At 31.1% G+C, this 18089-nt stretch overlaps 4 protein-coding genes across 5 annotated transcripts; 2 read left to right on the top strand and 2 right to left on the bottom strand.

Annotated features, from left to right (window-relative positions):
- The first annotated feature begins 10 nt into the window (after positions 1 to 10).
- On the top strand, positions 11 to 3276 carry LOC128391939 (UV excision repair protein RAD23 homolog B-like). Its single transcript, XM_053351901.1, has 5 exons — positions 11 to 150; positions 574 to 677; positions 796 to 874; positions 1082 to 1917; positions 2856 to 3276. Exons 2-5 carry the CDS (start codon positions 612 to 614, stop codon positions 2964 to 2966), a joined length of 1092 nt encoding a protein of 363 aa, XP_053207876.1. The 5' UTR covers positions 11 to 150; positions 574 to 611; the 3' UTR covers positions 2967 to 3276.
- LOC128391929 (transportin-1-like) lies at positions 2041 to 8752 on the bottom strand. Of its 2 annotated transcripts, XM_053351890.1 has the most exons (13): positions 7401 to 8748; positions 7034 to 7156; positions 6308 to 6824; positions 6022 to 6194; positions 5802 to 5951; positions 5483 to 5644; positions 5251 to 5358; positions 4974 to 5138; positions 4754 to 4841; positions 4289 to 4483; positions 3715 to 3790; positions 3334 to 3508; positions 2041 to 3118 (listed from the first exon to the last, which is right to left on the bottom strand). In XM_053351890.1, exons 1-13 carry the CDS (start codon positions 8046 to 8048, stop codon positions 3011 to 3013), a joined length of 2688 nt encoding a protein of 895 aa, XP_053207865.1. In that variant the 5' UTR covers positions 8049 to 8748; the 3' UTR covers positions 2041 to 3010. The 2 variants fall into 2 exon arrangements, 1 of the variants encoding a protein (XP_053207865.1); XR_008325905.1 differs by lacking the exon at positions 3715 to 3790 and having other exon boundaries at positions 7401 to 8752.
- A 695-nt stretch (positions 8753 to 9447) lies between these two features.
- LOC128391933 (octopamine receptor beta-2R-like) lies at positions 9448 to 15458 on the top strand. Its single transcript, XM_053351894.1, has 3 exons — positions 9448 to 10561; positions 11726 to 11943; positions 14457 to 15458. Exons 1-3 carry the CDS (start codon positions 9952 to 9954, stop codon positions 15444 to 15446), a joined length of 1818 nt encoding a protein of 605 aa, XP_053207869.1. The 5' UTR covers positions 9448 to 9951; the 3' UTR covers positions 15447 to 15458.
- A 133-nt stretch (positions 15459 to 15591) lies between these two features.
- On the bottom strand, positions 15592 to 18050 carry LOC128391934 (serine/threonine-protein kinase PRP4 homolog). Its single transcript, XM_053351896.1, has 5 exons — positions 17894 to 18050; positions 17347 to 17701; positions 16622 to 17271; positions 16439 to 16553; positions 15592 to 16362 (listed from the first exon to the last, which is right to left on the bottom strand). The coding sequence occupies exons 1-5, from the start codon at positions 17894 to 17896 to the stop codon at positions 15920 to 15922; spliced, it is 1566 nt and encodes a 521-aa protein (XP_053207871.1). The 5' UTR covers positions 17897 to 18050; the 3' UTR covers positions 15592 to 15919.
- Between the last annotated feature and the right edge of the window lie 39 nt (positions 18051 to 18089).

Raw genomic sequence — 18089 nt, 5'->3', positions numbered from 1 at the left:
GTTCCCTCTATTGAGAACATGTTAAGTTAGAATAGAATTGACTTGAAAATCATTTTTATTTCTTTTCATCATCAGTTTAATTTTCTTCATTTTCTTGTGAATAGTTTTGTTTATCGTTATTATTTTTCTTTAATTTCTCTTATATTCCAGGTAAGTAAATCAATTAACTGATCAACCGATTAAATTAAAAAGATAAAACTGATAATGTTAACATTTTCCATAATGTTAACAATTCCAGTTCTATATCTATTTGTACTTCTTTTTTTTTAGTTCTCTTACTTTCTCTTTCTTTTTTCTCTTTTTCTCTTTCTCATTCCCTTTCTTCTCATTTGGTTTTCTCTTTTCTTTTTTTTCTGTGTGATTTTTTCCCATTTCTATCCATTAATATGAATGTGGTTGTGATTATTTTTTTGTAATATGTTTGCTTACTCATTTGACTTAACCATGTTACTCTGTTGATCAATTATCTCTTCTCCATTTCAATGATTTACTGATAATCACTTGAATTGATTATTCTTCTATCCCAACTTGAAGTTAAATTAATTGTCATCATTTGTTTCTTATCCTTTTCAGAGCCTGATTGTTTAACCATTTTTATTACATGCTTCAAGATGTTGGTTACTTTGAGGACATTGAACCAGCAAACATTCAAAATTGAGATTGATCCTGAAGAAAAGGTATATTTTTGTCTCTTTTTGTCTCATAGTTTTGATGAATTTTCAAGCCCTTCACTTGATTGTTTATCATTAGATTTTTTCCACTTGCTAATTGATTTGATCTTCTTCTTATCCACAGGTCGCTGATTTGAAGAAGAAAATTGAAGAAACGAAAGGACCAACATTCGCAGTGGCTAATCAGAAATTGATTTATGCAGGTTAGTAGGTTTAAAAGTGTTACTATTTTAAGAATAGTTTTTTTATCCTCTTCACTTTCTTTAACAATTCAAATTATCTTTTAGTTTTTTTTTTGCGCATCTTATGACTTTTTTTTCTATGTGAAAATATTTAGAAACTTTATTTTCTTTTTTTGTTTGCCATTGGTATTAATTCTTTTCTTCGTTTTTTTTTAATCTATGCTCTAGGGAAAATTTTGAGTGATGATAGTAAGATTAGTGGATGTGAAATCGATGAGGCCAAATATGTTGTCTTGATGGTTCTCCAACCCAAAGCGGCTCCAACAACAGAATCGACACCAAGTGCCACTACAAGTGCTCCAAACAAATCCACTTCTACACCAGCTATCGGTGCCTCTGGTACTAGTGGTGCAGCTTCAACTGGTACATCGACAGAAGCGAGTAAAACCTCAGTTAAAAAGGAAACAAGTGGCAAAGAAGGAAATGTATCTACTCCCTCTGCCGAATCAAATTTAGTTTTAGGAGACCAATTTGAAGATATGATTAAACAGATTATGGAGATGGGTTATAATCGCCCTGAGGTGGAATTAGCACTTAAAGCCAGTTTCAATAATCCGGAAAGAGCTGTCGAATATTTAATTAATGGATTACCATTGGATGTCGCTGGAAATGATATTAATGTTCCAGTCGGAGGAATTGAATCCAGTGGACCCACACCAAGGACTGAAAATATACACGTTGCTTCATCTGATTCTAATCCATTGGCTTTCCTTCGTACTCAGCCAATGTTTTTACAGATGAGACAAATGATTCAAGCCGATCCTTTATCTCTTTACAGTTTAATGCAACAAATTCGTGAAACTAATCCCACTCTATACGATCTAATTAACCGTAATCAAGAAACTTTTGTTCGTATGCTCAATGATGAGCCTGGTGGACAAGCTACTGGGGCTGTTCCACCAACTATAGGCAATCCAACAAGTGGCGGTGGTGGTGTTAGAGGAATCGATCAACTGGTTGGTTCAGTTGAAGTAACTCCCGCAGATAAAGAAGCCATTGATCGGGTAAGAGAGAAAACTTCTAATATCTTTCAGTAATTATCCTAAAACTATTTATTTAGAAATCACCAGAGTCCAATTTAAAGTGAAATAGAAGAACCGAAATAAGTTGGAGATTTGATTGATTGATTGATTGATTGAGTCAGCTTTTTTTATTCAACTTATTTTTCAATTCAGCTTGCATGTTTGAGAAAAGGGTGTCGTTATATCAAGTGAGTGAATTGTTTTATGAGCACTGAAGATGAAAAAGATACATACATGCGTTTTTTAAGGAAAAAGGATAAAAAGGGGAAAGTGAAAATGATACGGAAGAGAAAAGGATGAGGAAAGGATAATGAGGATTTTTATATAGAGTTTGTGACAGAAAACAGAAAAAAATGATCTTAGTTTACAAATAAAGCTATGAGAGGGGTAAAGTGTTTCTTTTCAACAAGATAATAAAGGTCAACAAATTTCAACTGATTGGGACAAAGTTTTTGGGGATTGCCTGTGAAAAATTTTATATCAATGAATATTAATTGTTTTATAGTCAGTCAATATGTTAACATCTTGTATATAGCATAGTTTTTTTTTCATAAAGCTTATCAAGAAGGACAATGTGTGGTTGTTTTTTGTGAGAGGGGGTGCTTATGATGTATATAAAGAGCTAGGAGATATTATTATGAAAAAAAGGACGAAAGGATGAGAGCGAGAGAGTGAGTAAGGAATGAAGAAGATACGAACATTGGAATTTTTTGTTGATTGAAAAAAGCTTTGATTGTTTACAGGATTGGAACTTTTCTCAGGACAGTTTAAGGAAGAGGGAAATAGTTAGGGTTAAAGGAAACAAAAGATTCCGGTGATGAAATGTTATGTTGATGTTGTTTGCGAGAGTTTGATGTATAACAAAAATATCATGTTACTAACAATTCACTTTTCTTTTTTTTCTTCTTTTTCATCAACAGCTGAAAGCTATGGGATTCCCTGAATATTTGGTAGTTGAAGCCTACTTTTCGTGTGATAAAAACGAAAACATGGCTGCAAATTACCTTCTTTCACAGGGTTATGATGATTAACACTTTTTTTTTGAAATCATTGCTTTACTACCCAAAAAGAGAAATCAGACTCCATAATTAGTCGCTAATCTTTCCTTCAACGCTGCTGGGAATTGGTCAGCAAATCGGTTCCAGTTTTCTTCGCCAATTTGATTTTTGAACCCATGGAGAATCTAAAGTGACGCAGAGGAAGGGAAGAGATGTCATCAAAAAGATTAGAGTTATTATTTCATATTAAAAAAAAAATTTAAAACGAAAAAAAATTTGTGTGAAAAGCAAATGATCGATGATCATTGTCAACAAAAATAAATAAATATGATTAACATCGTGATTTTGTTTGTTAATTTTTCCAAAACAAATATTTAATTTACGATTAATTGATAATTACCTCGTTGAACATGGCTTTCAAGTCCGGTTTTGGATTATTCCAAGAAGCAACAGCATCACAGAAATACATAAACTCTTGTACAACTCCTCCTGGATTAGCACCGATCATGGCACAAACACCACGAAAAGCTGAATCTTTTTCCTCGTTATCACGAATATGACGAAGAGAGATACACCTAAAATAAGAAGAGAGAAGGGAGAAAAAGTGGTGAATATTAAAAAGTTTCGAAATAAGTGAAGAAAGAGAGATGCCAGAGAATAAGGAATAGAAAAAGAGAGGGAGAAAGAGAGATAGAGAGAAAGATAAACATGATTTAGGTGAGACGCAATATAAGGAATGAAAAGAAAAGAAAAGAATGAAATTCAAGTTAAAATTACAGACCAGGGGCGAATAAACTGTTGTAAATGAGGAGCGACTTCTTCAGGACATACCAAGCCAAGACGGCCAATTGTAATGGCTATTAATTCAGTTCAGTTACATTCAGATTTTTTTTATATCAACAATTAACAATATTTTCAAAGATAATTATTTTTTTTTGATTGTTTGATGATTCGGAATTTGGTAAATCGCATTAATTGAGTTTTTTTTGATTTGGTTGGTGGTAAATATGATGGTGGGTTTTATGCATAAGTCAAATTAATTTTGATATAAATGAAATTGGTTCACAAAACGTAATGGAAGCAATTTGTGTGATATATATGACAGGATTTGGATGAAAGAGTGACAGAGATGATAATAAATGATAAAGAGAGAGAGAGAAGAGAAATAGCAAAAAAAGAAAGAAAAGATGAAGAGAAAAACAGAAAGGTAAATAAATATACTAAAAAAAGTGTTTTCTTGATATTTGGTCACAAAATTGTGAAAACATATAAATGTAATACTTTCTAAACGGTTATAATTGTTGTAACAACAATTAGAAAGATCAATTCAGGTATTTAAATGTAATAATACAAACCTGTATTTTCTAGGAGAGTTTTTGGTGTATCAGGTTGATTGATAATCGTAATTAATTGAGGTAAAACTATCTGGATGTAAGGTTTCATTTCTGGTCCCATTTTAACTGCCATCTCTCCAATAGACCAGGCAGCATTGTTACAAACAGAAATGAACTCAGGTTTTAAGTTTTGGGCGAGTATAGGTAAGAATTGAGCTGTAATAGGAGAATGAGAAAAATGAATTAATATGATTGTAAATAATTGGCTGATTTATATGGATTGATTTACTGATTGAGAAAATGAAAAGTGAAAAAAAAAACAGTCAGACAGTACGAATACTCTTGCTAGACTCATGGTTCATTAAAACTTGAAATATTAAATCATCGCAAACATTTATCATCATTCAGTTTTTTTTTCAATTCACTAGCAACTCAATCAAAGAATCGAGAAAAATATAATTCAAAACGATTGTAGTAATTTCTTACGTGTAAGAGGTTTAACGTGTTGAAAACAAGCTTTTGTAAGGTCTCCCAATAAAGCGAAAGAACTTTGTCTAACATCAGGAAGAACGTCCTTAAATTTGAGTTTTTTTCAGAGTGGGAAAGTTCAAGGTAAATGGACAATTAGACGAAATAAAGATCAATTGATAAGTTAATTAGATTGTAAATGATGACATATTCTAACATTTGATATCAGTGAACTTACTTGCATACACTGATGTAAAAGAATCATGACATTGCTACAAGCTATTAATTGTGCAAACTCCAAAGCACCATTAAGACCTTCGGCAAGGCCACTCAATAAATCAAGAGCGACAATCATGAAATCCTTGTTCGGTGGGTCAAAATGATCAGGGTGAGTACTATTAGCCTGCAAGGAAAGATGAGAGATAAATAAAGTAAATGAGATTCAAGTTAAAAAAAAGGGAGAGAGGAAAAAGATATAATCCTGTTTGGATTTTATTTGTTTTTCGATAACTTACCGCTACTTGATTAAGTGTTTGCTCTACAAGAGATAGACAACGTTTGAAAACTGGTTCACAATACGGTAAAAAACCACTTTGAAGAGCTGTAGCTACACTGGATAAACACTGCGAATAAGAATAAAGTAAATGAAATTAACATACCAAATAGATTCACGTTAGTAATTTTCTTGAGGATAAAATTTGGTTAGAAAATAATCCAGTTAATTTGATAGGATTTCTAATTACTTACCTCAAGTAATGGAGAAAGTCCTCGATCATCATCTTTCAATGAATTCCATTTGTGAATTAATGGAGGCATCAATAGATTGATAAATTCAGGTTTGTTTAAATGATGACCCACCGAGTCTGCAAGTGTACCAATGGCATCATAGAGGATGAGTAAATTTTTATGCTAAAACAAAAAAGACAAGAGAGAGAGAGAGAGAAAGGGAGAAAGAGGGGTGGTTGTTAAAAAAATTCTGTTTTTCTCACATGATTCATTCAATTTAAATCATAAATCATCAACTTAAATTAATCTTTTACAATATTTGTTGTCAAGCACAAATTACCTGATATTTGTTAAATGCAAAGACCAAAGTTTCAAGAATAAATCCTAGGTAAGGTACTAATTCAGTACAAGCTTCTTCTTCCAAAGTGGCGAATGCACTACAAGCAGCTTCTTGTACTCTTTTATTGGCGTCTAGAATACGTTTAAGGAGCTAAAAAGAAAAAGTTGGTTAATTAATCTGAATTTCCATTAATTTATAGAATTGTCAATATTGAACATACTTCGGTCATCAAGGGTCTAAGATATTTGTCATGAGGTTGACCGACAACCCAATGTGAGTATCTGCTTAGTGTCCAACAAGTTATCGATCGGACTAAAGCTTTCTTATCACTTAGGCACGTAATGAGATAAGGTACCAATTGGCCGAGATGTTGTATCATTCCAGTCATACACCCTAAAAGTATTTATGAAAAGAGGAAAAGATTAGAGTTCATCTTCACTAGAAGCAATTCATCAATAGGAAGAAGAAAAAAAGAAAAGGATGTTGCCCTTTTGATGTTTGTTTACCTTCTGCGATTGCCCCAAGTGCTAGAACAGCGGATTCTTTAATTTCCCAATTCTGATGGAAAAGAGTTTCTCTCAATATTGGAAGAACCACAGGTAAAAGATCATCACGGAAGACACCGGCTAAAACATCGAGCGCGGCTGCTGAGCATTTTCTTAAATTCCATTCAGCAATATGCCTATCATTATCATCATCATCATCATCGTCATCATCATCATCTGAATCTGCTTCATCACCTCCTTCGTCGTTGTGTTTTTGAGTGTGAGTTTTAGATCGATGGAATCGAGGTTTGATGTCTTCCTCTTTATCTGGTATCATTTCATCTTCTTCTACATCTCCTTTCAATAGAATTATATCTAATTGAGAATATTTCATGCGTCGCATTAAAATGGGCACCAAACGGGGTAAATGTTGACTTAAGACTTCTTTACAGATCGGTTGTTCAGCTAAATTTAACCAAAATTCACAGGCTTCGAGTGCTACTATCTCATCAGGATCTTGACTTCTCAATAACATGTACTGAAAGGTAAAATCAAAAGACAAGGTTAATTAGTAAATATTGTCAAAGAATCAAGGAATGTTTCAAGTGTAAAGATACATTAGAAACATATTTCAGATTCATTGATTAATCTCCTTTTCTTGTCTGAACGGCTATGTCAAAGTTTATACATAAACGGGCGATTAGAAAAGGGAAAATAAAGTATTAATTAGATTTATCATCAATGTACCTCTACAATATTATGAATATGTGGTATGAGTCGATCTATTTTCACTTCCAATAACATGACTAGAGCTCGACAAACATTCTTTCTAACTTCAGGTTCTTCATCAGAGGCCAGATGGAAAAGGTTCTGTCATAAAAATAGAAAACAAATAAATAAGAATCAATTAGTTAATTCAATGAACAACAATCTTTTTAAGAGAGAAAGAAAAGGAGGAGAAAAAGAGTAACATAAGAGTAAAGTGAAAGCAAAAAAGAAAAGAGAAAGGTGGAAAGAAAGAAAGAAAAAAAGAGAGAGAAAGAGAAAGAGAAAAAGAAAAAGAGAGAGAAAAGAGAAAAGGAAGAGAAGAGGAGAGTAAAAAAGGAAAGGTTACCTCTAAGAACGTGTCGATGTGAGCCATCAATGATGAGCTTCTAATCATGATGAATTGGTTGACACAAGCTATGGCATGAGCACGAATTTTAGGATTAGCGTGACGAAAAAACTGAAGGAACTTTGGTATTAAGAAATCTAATGGTCTATTAGCTGTATCAGAGTCCAATGATTCCGCCATATCTTCACATATTTTATGTAAGGCACTGAATGCACCTTCACATGTGGCATAGTTTTCTGATTCCAACATCATACATAAACGAGGTAATAATTCAGGCCAACTGGCCAATTCACCTTTAGAGGCTATTGTTGTAATAAGAATACCACTGGTCGCTCGGATTAATGGATATTGATCGGCAATGCTGTTAAGACATTCTGCTTTCACGTACTCGGTAACCTCACGAGGAAACTCATACCAGTGAGCTTTTAAACTATTTTTCAATATGAGACCACTTAATGATCGGGTGGCTTCATCTTCACTAGTTAATTTGGTTAAAATGAATACTAGATAATTGCAAAAATCTGGACACTTATTTAATTCTTCCAATCTTTGTTGAACAGCTCGTTGAGTTTGGGTGTCCGGTGATTGGGATTCTTTGAGCAACTGGAGAATTTGTTGAATACCATCTTGAGCTGGTGTCCAAGCCATAATCGAAAATTTCTTTACCTTTTATCTTTTCTTTGTTTTCTGTTAATTTTTCGTTTAAAAAAAAGCTTGCACACCCACAAGAACTAGCACTTGGAATTAATAACTAAACAAGAAGAAGAAGAGAAAGGGGAGGACGAGAGAGGAGAAAAAAGCAAAAGACAGGAAAAGGGAAAGAGAGAAAAAAAAGAGAGTAAGAGAGGGAGAAAAAAAAGGGAGAGAAGTCAAGCTAAGAGAATAGAGATGGAAATAGGGAGAGGTATAGACAGAGAGAAAAAAAGAGAGAGATAAGAGAACAGAATTCGTACAGAAAACCAGCCACTACTACAGACAAACACACCGCGCACACTAAACACTCACACGGCGGAATTGATAGAAAAGAATAGAGCGAAAAAAAAGCTGTCAGGTTCAATCAATTAGCGGAATTAATTAGAATCACAGAAAGAAAAGAAGAGAGAAAAAAAAAAGATGGTGAGTGGCAGAAAAAACTAGAGGTGATGCTGATGAGATAATGTGATGAGAAGATGCTTTTGGTGATGGGGATGAGAAGATGATAGAAAATAAATAGATTGAGAATAGGTAATAAATAAATTTCCAAGCAGAGTGATAAAGTCAACTAATAAAGACCAGAGAATTAATCGGAATCAAAATTGATGAACCAATTACAAAACAAAAAAAAACAATTGATTAAATAGAATTAAAATTTTCTGTTGGTTGAAAGAATAATCGAATTACGATTTTCACCTTAACTTCGATTTTTTCGATTCTATTCGATTACCGGGTTTTCCTTTTTATCGATAATCGGTTATCTTTTCTTGGCGACATCTAGTGAGTTTTCCAAGAAACGATCATCGATTTTTCAATTATCAATTTCGCAAGTGTAACAATTTAAGTTAATTGTTGGAGGAGAAAGAAAAATTTTTTTCTAATTTTCACTCACCTCACTAACGAATGTCAAATTGTAAATTATCAGAGGACATTCACATTGGTATAAGGTATTGATTGTAAATTTGACCGAGAGGGTAAACAAAAAGATCAATACAACAATTAGTTTAATTAATGAGCGAGTGATTTTGGTGATTGGCAACAATTAACTTTTCAACGATGTGATTTTAATCACGTAACCCCAACAGTCACTGTAAATAAATACAATTAACTTAAATTGTGCGTGGATACTTTTAAATTATTATTACCTTAAGGCAATTTAAATTTAATAAGATTAATTATATAACCGATTAAAATAATAATTAAATCAGTTTCTCAAGGTTTCAAATAAACTTAAATCACCAAATATAACTCTCAACAATTAGAGTTAAATATTTTGTCCATTTTTGTGAAATATGACAGACAATTGAAAGGAATCAGTTGTGATCAAGGAAAAGTAATATAATTGAATGAGAAATTAAATCTCAACCCATTTAATTGAATTCCACTGATTTTATTAACTAAAGTCTACATTGATTAACTATCATCATCTTCATCGTCATCACTTCATCTTCCTCCTCTTGATCATCATCATCATCATCACATCGTCATCATCTCTCTCCCCCTTTTCCTATCTTTCTCCATCATCATCATCATCATCATCCTCCCAACAGTTAGTCAACCTCAGTATCTTCAAGTGATAACTTCAGTTATCATCATCTTTACATTGTTAATTATTTAGTATCATTGTGTTAATTAATCAACAGTAATCATCTTGAGCAAAAATTGATTACACGATGAGAAAAATAAACAATTAATTTCAAATGCTGAGTTACAATCAGTTAATCAAACTAACTAATTTGATGATGAAACTTGTGACCGGAAACAAATCAAGTATTTGCTAATCAAAATGCTCATTAATTAGTGTTGATGATTAAAGAATCACATATTGGTGATCAAAGTGATTAAGTTAATTGTTATCATGGGTTACACCTTACCAGTCAATTTGGTGGTAAGTAATTCTCACTCTATGATAATTGGATCATCTTCATTGTCAAATTCAACTTCATCTTCCACCTCAACCGGATCATCTTCATCTTCACCTTCATCTTCATCATTAACTTCATCCGCATCATCATCTGCCTCTCATTCATCAGCTGATTATCATCAACACATGGATACTCATCATCTCGCCCCTCAATACATTGTGGACAGTATTCACAATACCAATGGTACTGTTTCCCTCCGTTTGCCGCTCGGCTATACAATAGTCGAGGTCGCAGTGGCCATTTTGGCCTTTTTTGGTAATTTATTGGCGATAATTGTTTTCATTCAAGATCGTCGACTTCGTAAGGTCACTAATTTTTACATTGTTAGTCTTTCCCTTGCCGATCTACTTGTCGGCCTTGTCGGTGTTCCCTCGGCCATTTCAACGCGAATTGGACTTCCTCGAGATGCGTTCACCGGGTGTCTCACAATGTTGTCCCTTCTCGTGGTACTTTGTACCATCTCGATACTCAATCTGGTCGCTGTGTCACTCGATCGACTCTGGGCCATTTTATATCCGCTTAATTATCACTCGCGAATGTCAAGTGAGTCAATTAATCACAATTCTAATGATCACTGATTAAATATTGATCTTTAAATCATATTTTTCATGAAAATTTCCTCAGAATTGTAACTTTTTAATTGTTACAATTGTTAACTTTAATTCAGTGATTGGTTTTTTCTCACTTTCATTTTGTTAATAGGTTGTTTATTTTTCCAATGAAATTTTCTATCATGATAGTTAATTAACGTAAACGATTTTGCTCAAAATTTTTCAAGCAATTAAAGTTATATAAGATAATCATCAACAATAATATCACAGTTAATTGGATTAGCTTTAAGATAAACACAATTCAAAGTAATTAAAGTCAAACCATAAATTGGAATAACAAAAAAAATTGATTTTGATTCTTTAAAATTTGATTGATTAACAATTACAAATTTAATCTGATTGTCTCATTTAATCATCTAATCAAAGTGACAATGTGATTAATTATCATCAGTGTTAATTATTTATTGACAATCAAATGGTAATTGTAAACAAAATAAAACCTTGAAAAACAGAAACAAATCTAAAATTTAGTTAATTGTTGATGAGTATTTATTGATTAACAATCTTCATGCTAATAACCTAAATTTGATTAAAATAGTAAAACAATAACAACTAATTTAAATTGATTGCAACTCAATCCAACCAATAATTAACCAGCTCCATGAGATTAAATCAGAATAACCCAACAACAATTAAGGTATTACTAATATGATTACCAATAGAATCAATTGATTACACTCACCAATAGTTTAACCTTTAAACCCAAAATAAGTTAATTTGATTAGATTGTGATAATATTATCCCATAGTAATTAATTAAATCATTGGACTTAACAATCATACAGAAAATAAATCCACTAAATTAGGTTAAAGTAACAACAACAAAGCCACAAGTCAAAACTCAATAACAATTAAATGCGAGAAAAACTATTAATGATAAAATATAACAACAATCAACCAAATAACGATTAAAACTAATTCAACAATTAACTGTTGAGATGATTTTGATTGTGACGAAAAAAAAAGTTCTAATTTTAATTAAAGGAAAAGTTGACCAGTCGATTTATCAATCGATTTCCAAATTTGTTTGATTACTTTTTCCTCTTCGAAAGTTTTTGCTTCTCACTAATTCTAATTCTAATCGTTAATTGTTACAGGCTCAGCGGCGAGAATAATTATAATTACCTGTTGGATTATCGGTGCACTGGTCGGGTTTTTGCCGCTTTTCGGCTGGAATAATGGACCTAATCGGTCGCACGAATGTTTCTTTCTCTCGATTATGGATTACGATTTTCTCGTCTTCTTATTTTTTGCTACGATTGTTTTTCCAGCGTTAATTATGTTTTTTGCTTACCTGAGGATCTACCTGGTGGTGGTAATTATTGTCTATTATCAATACAATTATTTAGAAACAAACAAAATTAACTAATTAACTTGATGAAATATGTAACGACAGTCAAGCTAACTGAATGTTGAAATCAATCATTAAAACTCATTTGATTGGCTTATACTTCATCAAATTAATTGATTTGTTATCATAATGATATAATCTCATGTTGTTTTGTTAATCATCATCTTAATCATTCATCTTGGTATCCATTATTATTATTACAATCAAGAGCTTGAAACCAATTAGTTGGTTAATATTGATTGTTGCTGGTCAGTTTGATTATGTCCAACTGGGAATTGATTTGATTCTGATATTAGAAACCAATTTAATGGATATATGATAATCTATTATTCAGACAATTATCCTATTGAATTAATTTGATTCATGAAAATTTTATCTCAGGAAACTGAATTAATTTTCATCAATATATCACATCAAAAGCTTTAGGTATGTTTAATTCAATGATATATCATGATAATCTAATAATAATTAGAGGTTAAATTTGATTCTGATTCATAATCAACTGATGATTTTTGATTATTATATTAGTTTGCAATTTAATTTAGTTTGTACTTTTTTAATTTTCACCACAGATTTAAAGTTAATCCAGTTAATCCAAATACAAATTGTTTCTCAGGCAAAAATAGTCACAATGATTGTTGATCATCTTGATTGTTTCAATTTAACAAATTGTCTCAATTGATACACATAATCAAGCCTTACCGATGATTATCATCTACAGACTTAATTGTAACAATCAAAATAAGTAAAAACCAACAACAATATAATCCAAATGATTTGGATAAAAATTGATTAACTTCCAACAGTTTTATGATTGTAACTTGATCATCATCATAATGATAGTGATAAAAACCTTGATTACTAAAGCAGCTTAATGATTGAAAACAATTACTTTAACTTAATCACCAATAGTAATCAAGTTAATAACAATTTGATCCTAAATTTTGATCGTAACAAAATTAACTAGCCAAGAGTGAAAAGTTAACGGTAAATAATTATTATCCATTAATGATTAATTTAATTGTTATCACTATGGTAAAAACTATTCTCTATAATAATCTTGATAATAAGGTCACGTTACAATTAAGTTAATTTTTATCTCCATTAAATTGATTGTGATAACAAATTATCATTGATTCAACAATTTGATAATCAAACAATTCCAAGTAAATGTCAACAATAATAATTTCGGGAAGAAAAATTTTTCCACTCATTGTGAAAGTTTCCTTTTGATTTATAATTTATTAATATTGGAACATGATTACAATTAATTAACAGGATATTGATTTAGTAAATTGTCCACTACGATTGTTAACTGGACACAAACAATAATTTAATTCCAATGGTAACAACATATTATTAGTTAAACCCACACACACACAAACAATTTGTTGATTGTTATGATATAATTATTATTATATTGTCAGTTACAGTTACTTTTTTGTTGATAACTATAACTTAAAGTGTCACAGTTAATAACAATTTATTAATCATTCATGATGATCATCATCATGTTGTCTCAATTTCATGATAATATTAAAATTCAGTTGGAAATTTGATTCATATGGAAACAAAAGTAATTCTGTCTCAATTCATATTCTCAACATTTATCTGATATCATGATAATAAGAATCCATTACTATCATGAACTTATCATGATTTTAGATGAGATTTCAAATGGATTATATAAGAATCAGAACTTTTGTCTTTCCAATTCTGAGAATTGAAAATTTCAACTCAATTTTTTCATGATAAATGTGAATTTTTTTTCTCATCCAATTTCATCTTGTTCATTTTTCTTGTCATCATGAATTCAATTCCTGGATTGTGAATAAATATTGAGATTTAAATAATTTGCTTGACAAGAATTACTTGAAACTCAACTGGTTACAATTGGGACTTTGATTATTATCATAACTGGGAATTGATTGTTAATCTTTATCAGACAGAATCAACAACTTTAATCATGTTACCCTGTTGATCAGTTATTGATAATATTAAGTAATAATAATCTTGATGATCAAGGTCAGAATGATATGTCATTCAAGTTATTATTTTGATTCTCAAGATTAACTTAATTTTGTTCATTTACTTTATTATTATATTATATTGATACAATTTACTGATGACTTTATATTATTAAATTGCTCAAGATAACTAATCAAGATGTTTGATGGGTTCAATTAAATTGTGAAAGGAAAATAGTTGATAATAATTCACCAAATCAATCAAATTGAAAGCAATTTATTAATCAACTTGACAATATACAATATTGTTAAATTAACATGAGACTGATGGTCAAGCAATTTAATAATTTATCAAAAGTTAATTATCATTGATATAATACATATTGTACAATTTAATAGTCTAACAAGTGATTAAAATGATTAACATTTGATTAACTTACCACAGACATGAACAATTATTGATTATGATGATTTAATACTGAATTTAATTTGTTTTTTAATTTAATTTAGATTCGCACTTCAACCTTGTTTGATAAAAATGGTTCAAAAAGATCAGGGAACAATTTAATTAAACAGAATAACAATAATAATAATTATCCTCACAATTGTGGATCAACATCATCTTCATTATCTGGTAAATTATATCATCATTATCATCATCATGCTAATCAAAATTATCATCGACAATATCTCAACAATCAATCAGCATCATCTTCATCCTCATCACCACCACAATCAACATCAACAACAACAACAACAATAACCAATGATTCAATTAAAACAACAATTAAATCAAGTTCCTGTCGTAGTTGTGAAAATTGTTTAATCATGATGAGATTATCATCAAAATGTTCAGATAAATCATCACCACAATCAACAATTAACGGATCAATTGAATCATATGATCAAAGGAGATTAACATCAACAAGTTACCACCGGAGGGAAGTTAAAAAGGCCAGAAAATTAGCAATTATCGTTATATTTTTCATGCTCTGTTGGATTCCCTTGTATTTGAATAATACCCTGGAGGCATTTTTCAGCCTTCGACAGCCCGATTGGCTGGTGGACACTTTCATTGTCCTCTCTCACCTTAATTCCGCTGTTAATCCACTTCTATATGCTTATCATATGAAAGATTTTCGGGAATCAATGAAACTTTTATTGTGTCGGTGTATTTTCAAACCAACGGGACTACGTGATCATCACCGACGACAAGAGTTAATTACCGTTAGTGGTAAACAATCAGCGTCACAATTACAACAGTACAACAATCAACTAACTCATAATCAGCAACAAGCATCATCTCAAGTTAAACAATCAACCGATTATCATCAAACTACCAATGCATCAACATCTAAACAATTTGATCAAAGGCAACAATTAACTGGCCACAATTTATGGACCCAATCAACTAATACTCCAAACACTTCACCGGAACATGAAATGATTAACAATTTAAACAGTATTAATAATATTGAAATCAACAGTGATAGATATTAATTGTTGATTAACTATCGAAATTTTTTTCCAAAAGTCTCATTCAACTTAAATTGTTTCTAATTTACGCTTTTTTTTGCTCGATTTTGTTTATCGTTTATAATTTTTTTCCCATTAATTGTCTTAAATTATTGGTAATTTGAATAAATTTTTCTTTTTGTTTAGTAAATTTAATCAATCTTGATTGGTTCCAATGTTATTGTTTCTTTTGATTTGTAATTGTTTTTATGTATATCGGGAAAGTGGTTAATTTAAATGATGAACATGCTGATTTACAAAATGATTAGGAGAGAGGCAAATGACAATATAAGTGATTAATAGAAACTTATTTTATATTTTACATCGTTGGAGTTGATCAGTTAATCCATTAGATTGATCCAGTTTAATCCAGGCCTTTGATTGGTATGTTGAAATAATGAATTTTGAATATATAAATGTAAATAATTGTTAGGTTAAATTGTTTGTTCCGTTGTGATTTAAAGTCTTTCTTGAATAAATTTATGAGCAAGAGCTTCGTTAACGGTCAATCGTCTTGATGGATCTAAAGTTAAGATATTCTCAAGTAGATCTTTTAATTGGAGTACTTTTCGCTTCTCCTCTTCTCGAAGTACTTGGTCTGCGATCAGCTCTTTTTGTAGATCACGATTCGGTATAATGTGACTCATAACAACGACTTTTTCTTTTTCGGTTACTTTATCTATCTCTCGGTATAAAAAATTATTATTCGAATCGAAATGTTGAGATCGAAATGCTCCTTTACGAATCATTTTGTTGGAAAGTTTACCTTTCAAATCCATAAAATATTTGAGCATTTGATTGTTACATTTACCTGGAAACATAATCTTCCCAGTATAAAGTTCATAAAGTGTTACTCCAACTGACCACATATCGATATTGTAATCATATGATAAACCTAAAACTAAATGAGACAAACAAATAAAAAATTAGAAATTAAGTTTATTATCATCCTTATTGAATCAATTTAAATCACTTACCAATTTCTGGAGCTCGATAAAAACGGGAAACTAAATAAGGTGTAATATCATTTTCTGAGATCAATGATGATGAACCAAAATCACAAAGTTTAAGGACAAGTTTACTCTCGTTTACCTGGGAAAATAATTGAAATGGAAAAGTTTATTAGTTGATTAAATTGTCGAAAGGTTTAATTAACTTACCAGAATATTATCGGGTTTGATATCTGCGTGTAATATGTTACATTTTTTTAGTAATTTGAGGGCCAGAAGAAGTTGCTGAGCGTACGATCGAACGGCTTTTATGTGAAGTCCAACATCTTTACCATATTTTTTCAAAACTTCCCGTAAATTCATTGAAAGAGGTTCAAAAACGAGGCAAAGGTGACATTTATGATCAAAAGAGCGATAAAGTCGAAGACAGTGAAATTTATCATCAGGATCAGCGTCATTTAATTTTTTCAACATTGTTAACTCTTTAAGTCCTGTTTTATTCATTACCTCGTTGTTTCGTATTATTTTAATGGCCACTTCTTGTGATCCCTTGAAACTGTCACGGGCTCGAACTACATTAGAAAACATCCCTTGTCCAGTGTAACCAAAAACTGAATATCTCATGTCCAAAATTTCACCAATTCTTACACGATAATAGCCTTCAGAATCATCCCAGTTATCATTTAAAGATGGATTCTCGTGACCATGATCGGCAGAGATTTGATAGAAATTTTGTTTTTCCGGTAAAGGATCTTTAGTGGCCAAGGCTTCACTGTTGTCGTCGTCATCGGCAAACATATCTAATACTGGCTTTTTAACCATCTTATTGTGAGGCTCTAAATCTGTGTCTGGCATTGGTTCTAGTGGAGAAAAATTGAGAAAAGATTGATTAGTCGAAAATATTATTCTATAAGAAAGAAAAAAATTTCAATTACCTTCGGTTGATTTGATCTTTTCAACTGCAAACTGTGAATCATCTTCACTACGAGACTCCTCTTTTTCTGGGGCTCCTCCGAATTTCTTCATTATTTCCTTACGCTGTTGTCTTATCCTTTCAATTTCACGATCTTCATCACTCTCATCAATATCATTTAAAGAAATGTCATAATCTTTGCTTTTATGTTCCTCCTTGTGGTCACTTTTATGGCGCCTTTTAGACTTAACTCGTTCCGAATCTGATCTATCACTAGATCTTTTCTTTCTACTACTACTACTACTGCTTCCACTACTACTAGTGGTACGTCGACTTAGATCCTTTTCTGATGATTTACGGTGATGATGATGATGATACTGAAATAATATAATGAAAGAAACAAAAGAAATAATTAGGAACAACAAATAAAAATATAGAAAGAAAATAAAATAAAATAGAAAAGAAAATGAAAGCAAAACAAAACAAGAGAAAAACAATCAACCAAAAATCAGAACAATTATTTACTTATTACTCGTTATTAATCATAATAGAAATCAATTGCTACTCACCATTTCTATTTCATTAACAATCAAACCAACTAATTGACTAAATGACTAAAACAAAAACAATTAACAATTAGAAATATTAATCAACATGAAAATTAATAAACAAAATTAAGTTCAAACATTGAAACATTTTCAGTTTCATTTTCAGCTGAGATCCAATTATCTGAATCGAGATTCGATTCCTTACAAATTCAGATAT

Source organism: Panonychus citri, unplaced genomic scaffold, assembly GCF_014898815.1.
Source record: "Panonychus citri isolate SS breed McGregor unplaced genomic scaffold, ASM1489881v1 Contig00135, whole genome shotgun sequence".
Classification (NCBI taxonomy): domain Eukaryota; kingdom Metazoa; phylum Arthropoda; class Arachnida; order Trombidiformes; family Tetranychidae; genus Panonychus; species Panonychus citri.
Note: the sequence above shows the minus strand (reverse complement) of the source record. Positions and strands in the feature narration are given on the sequence as shown.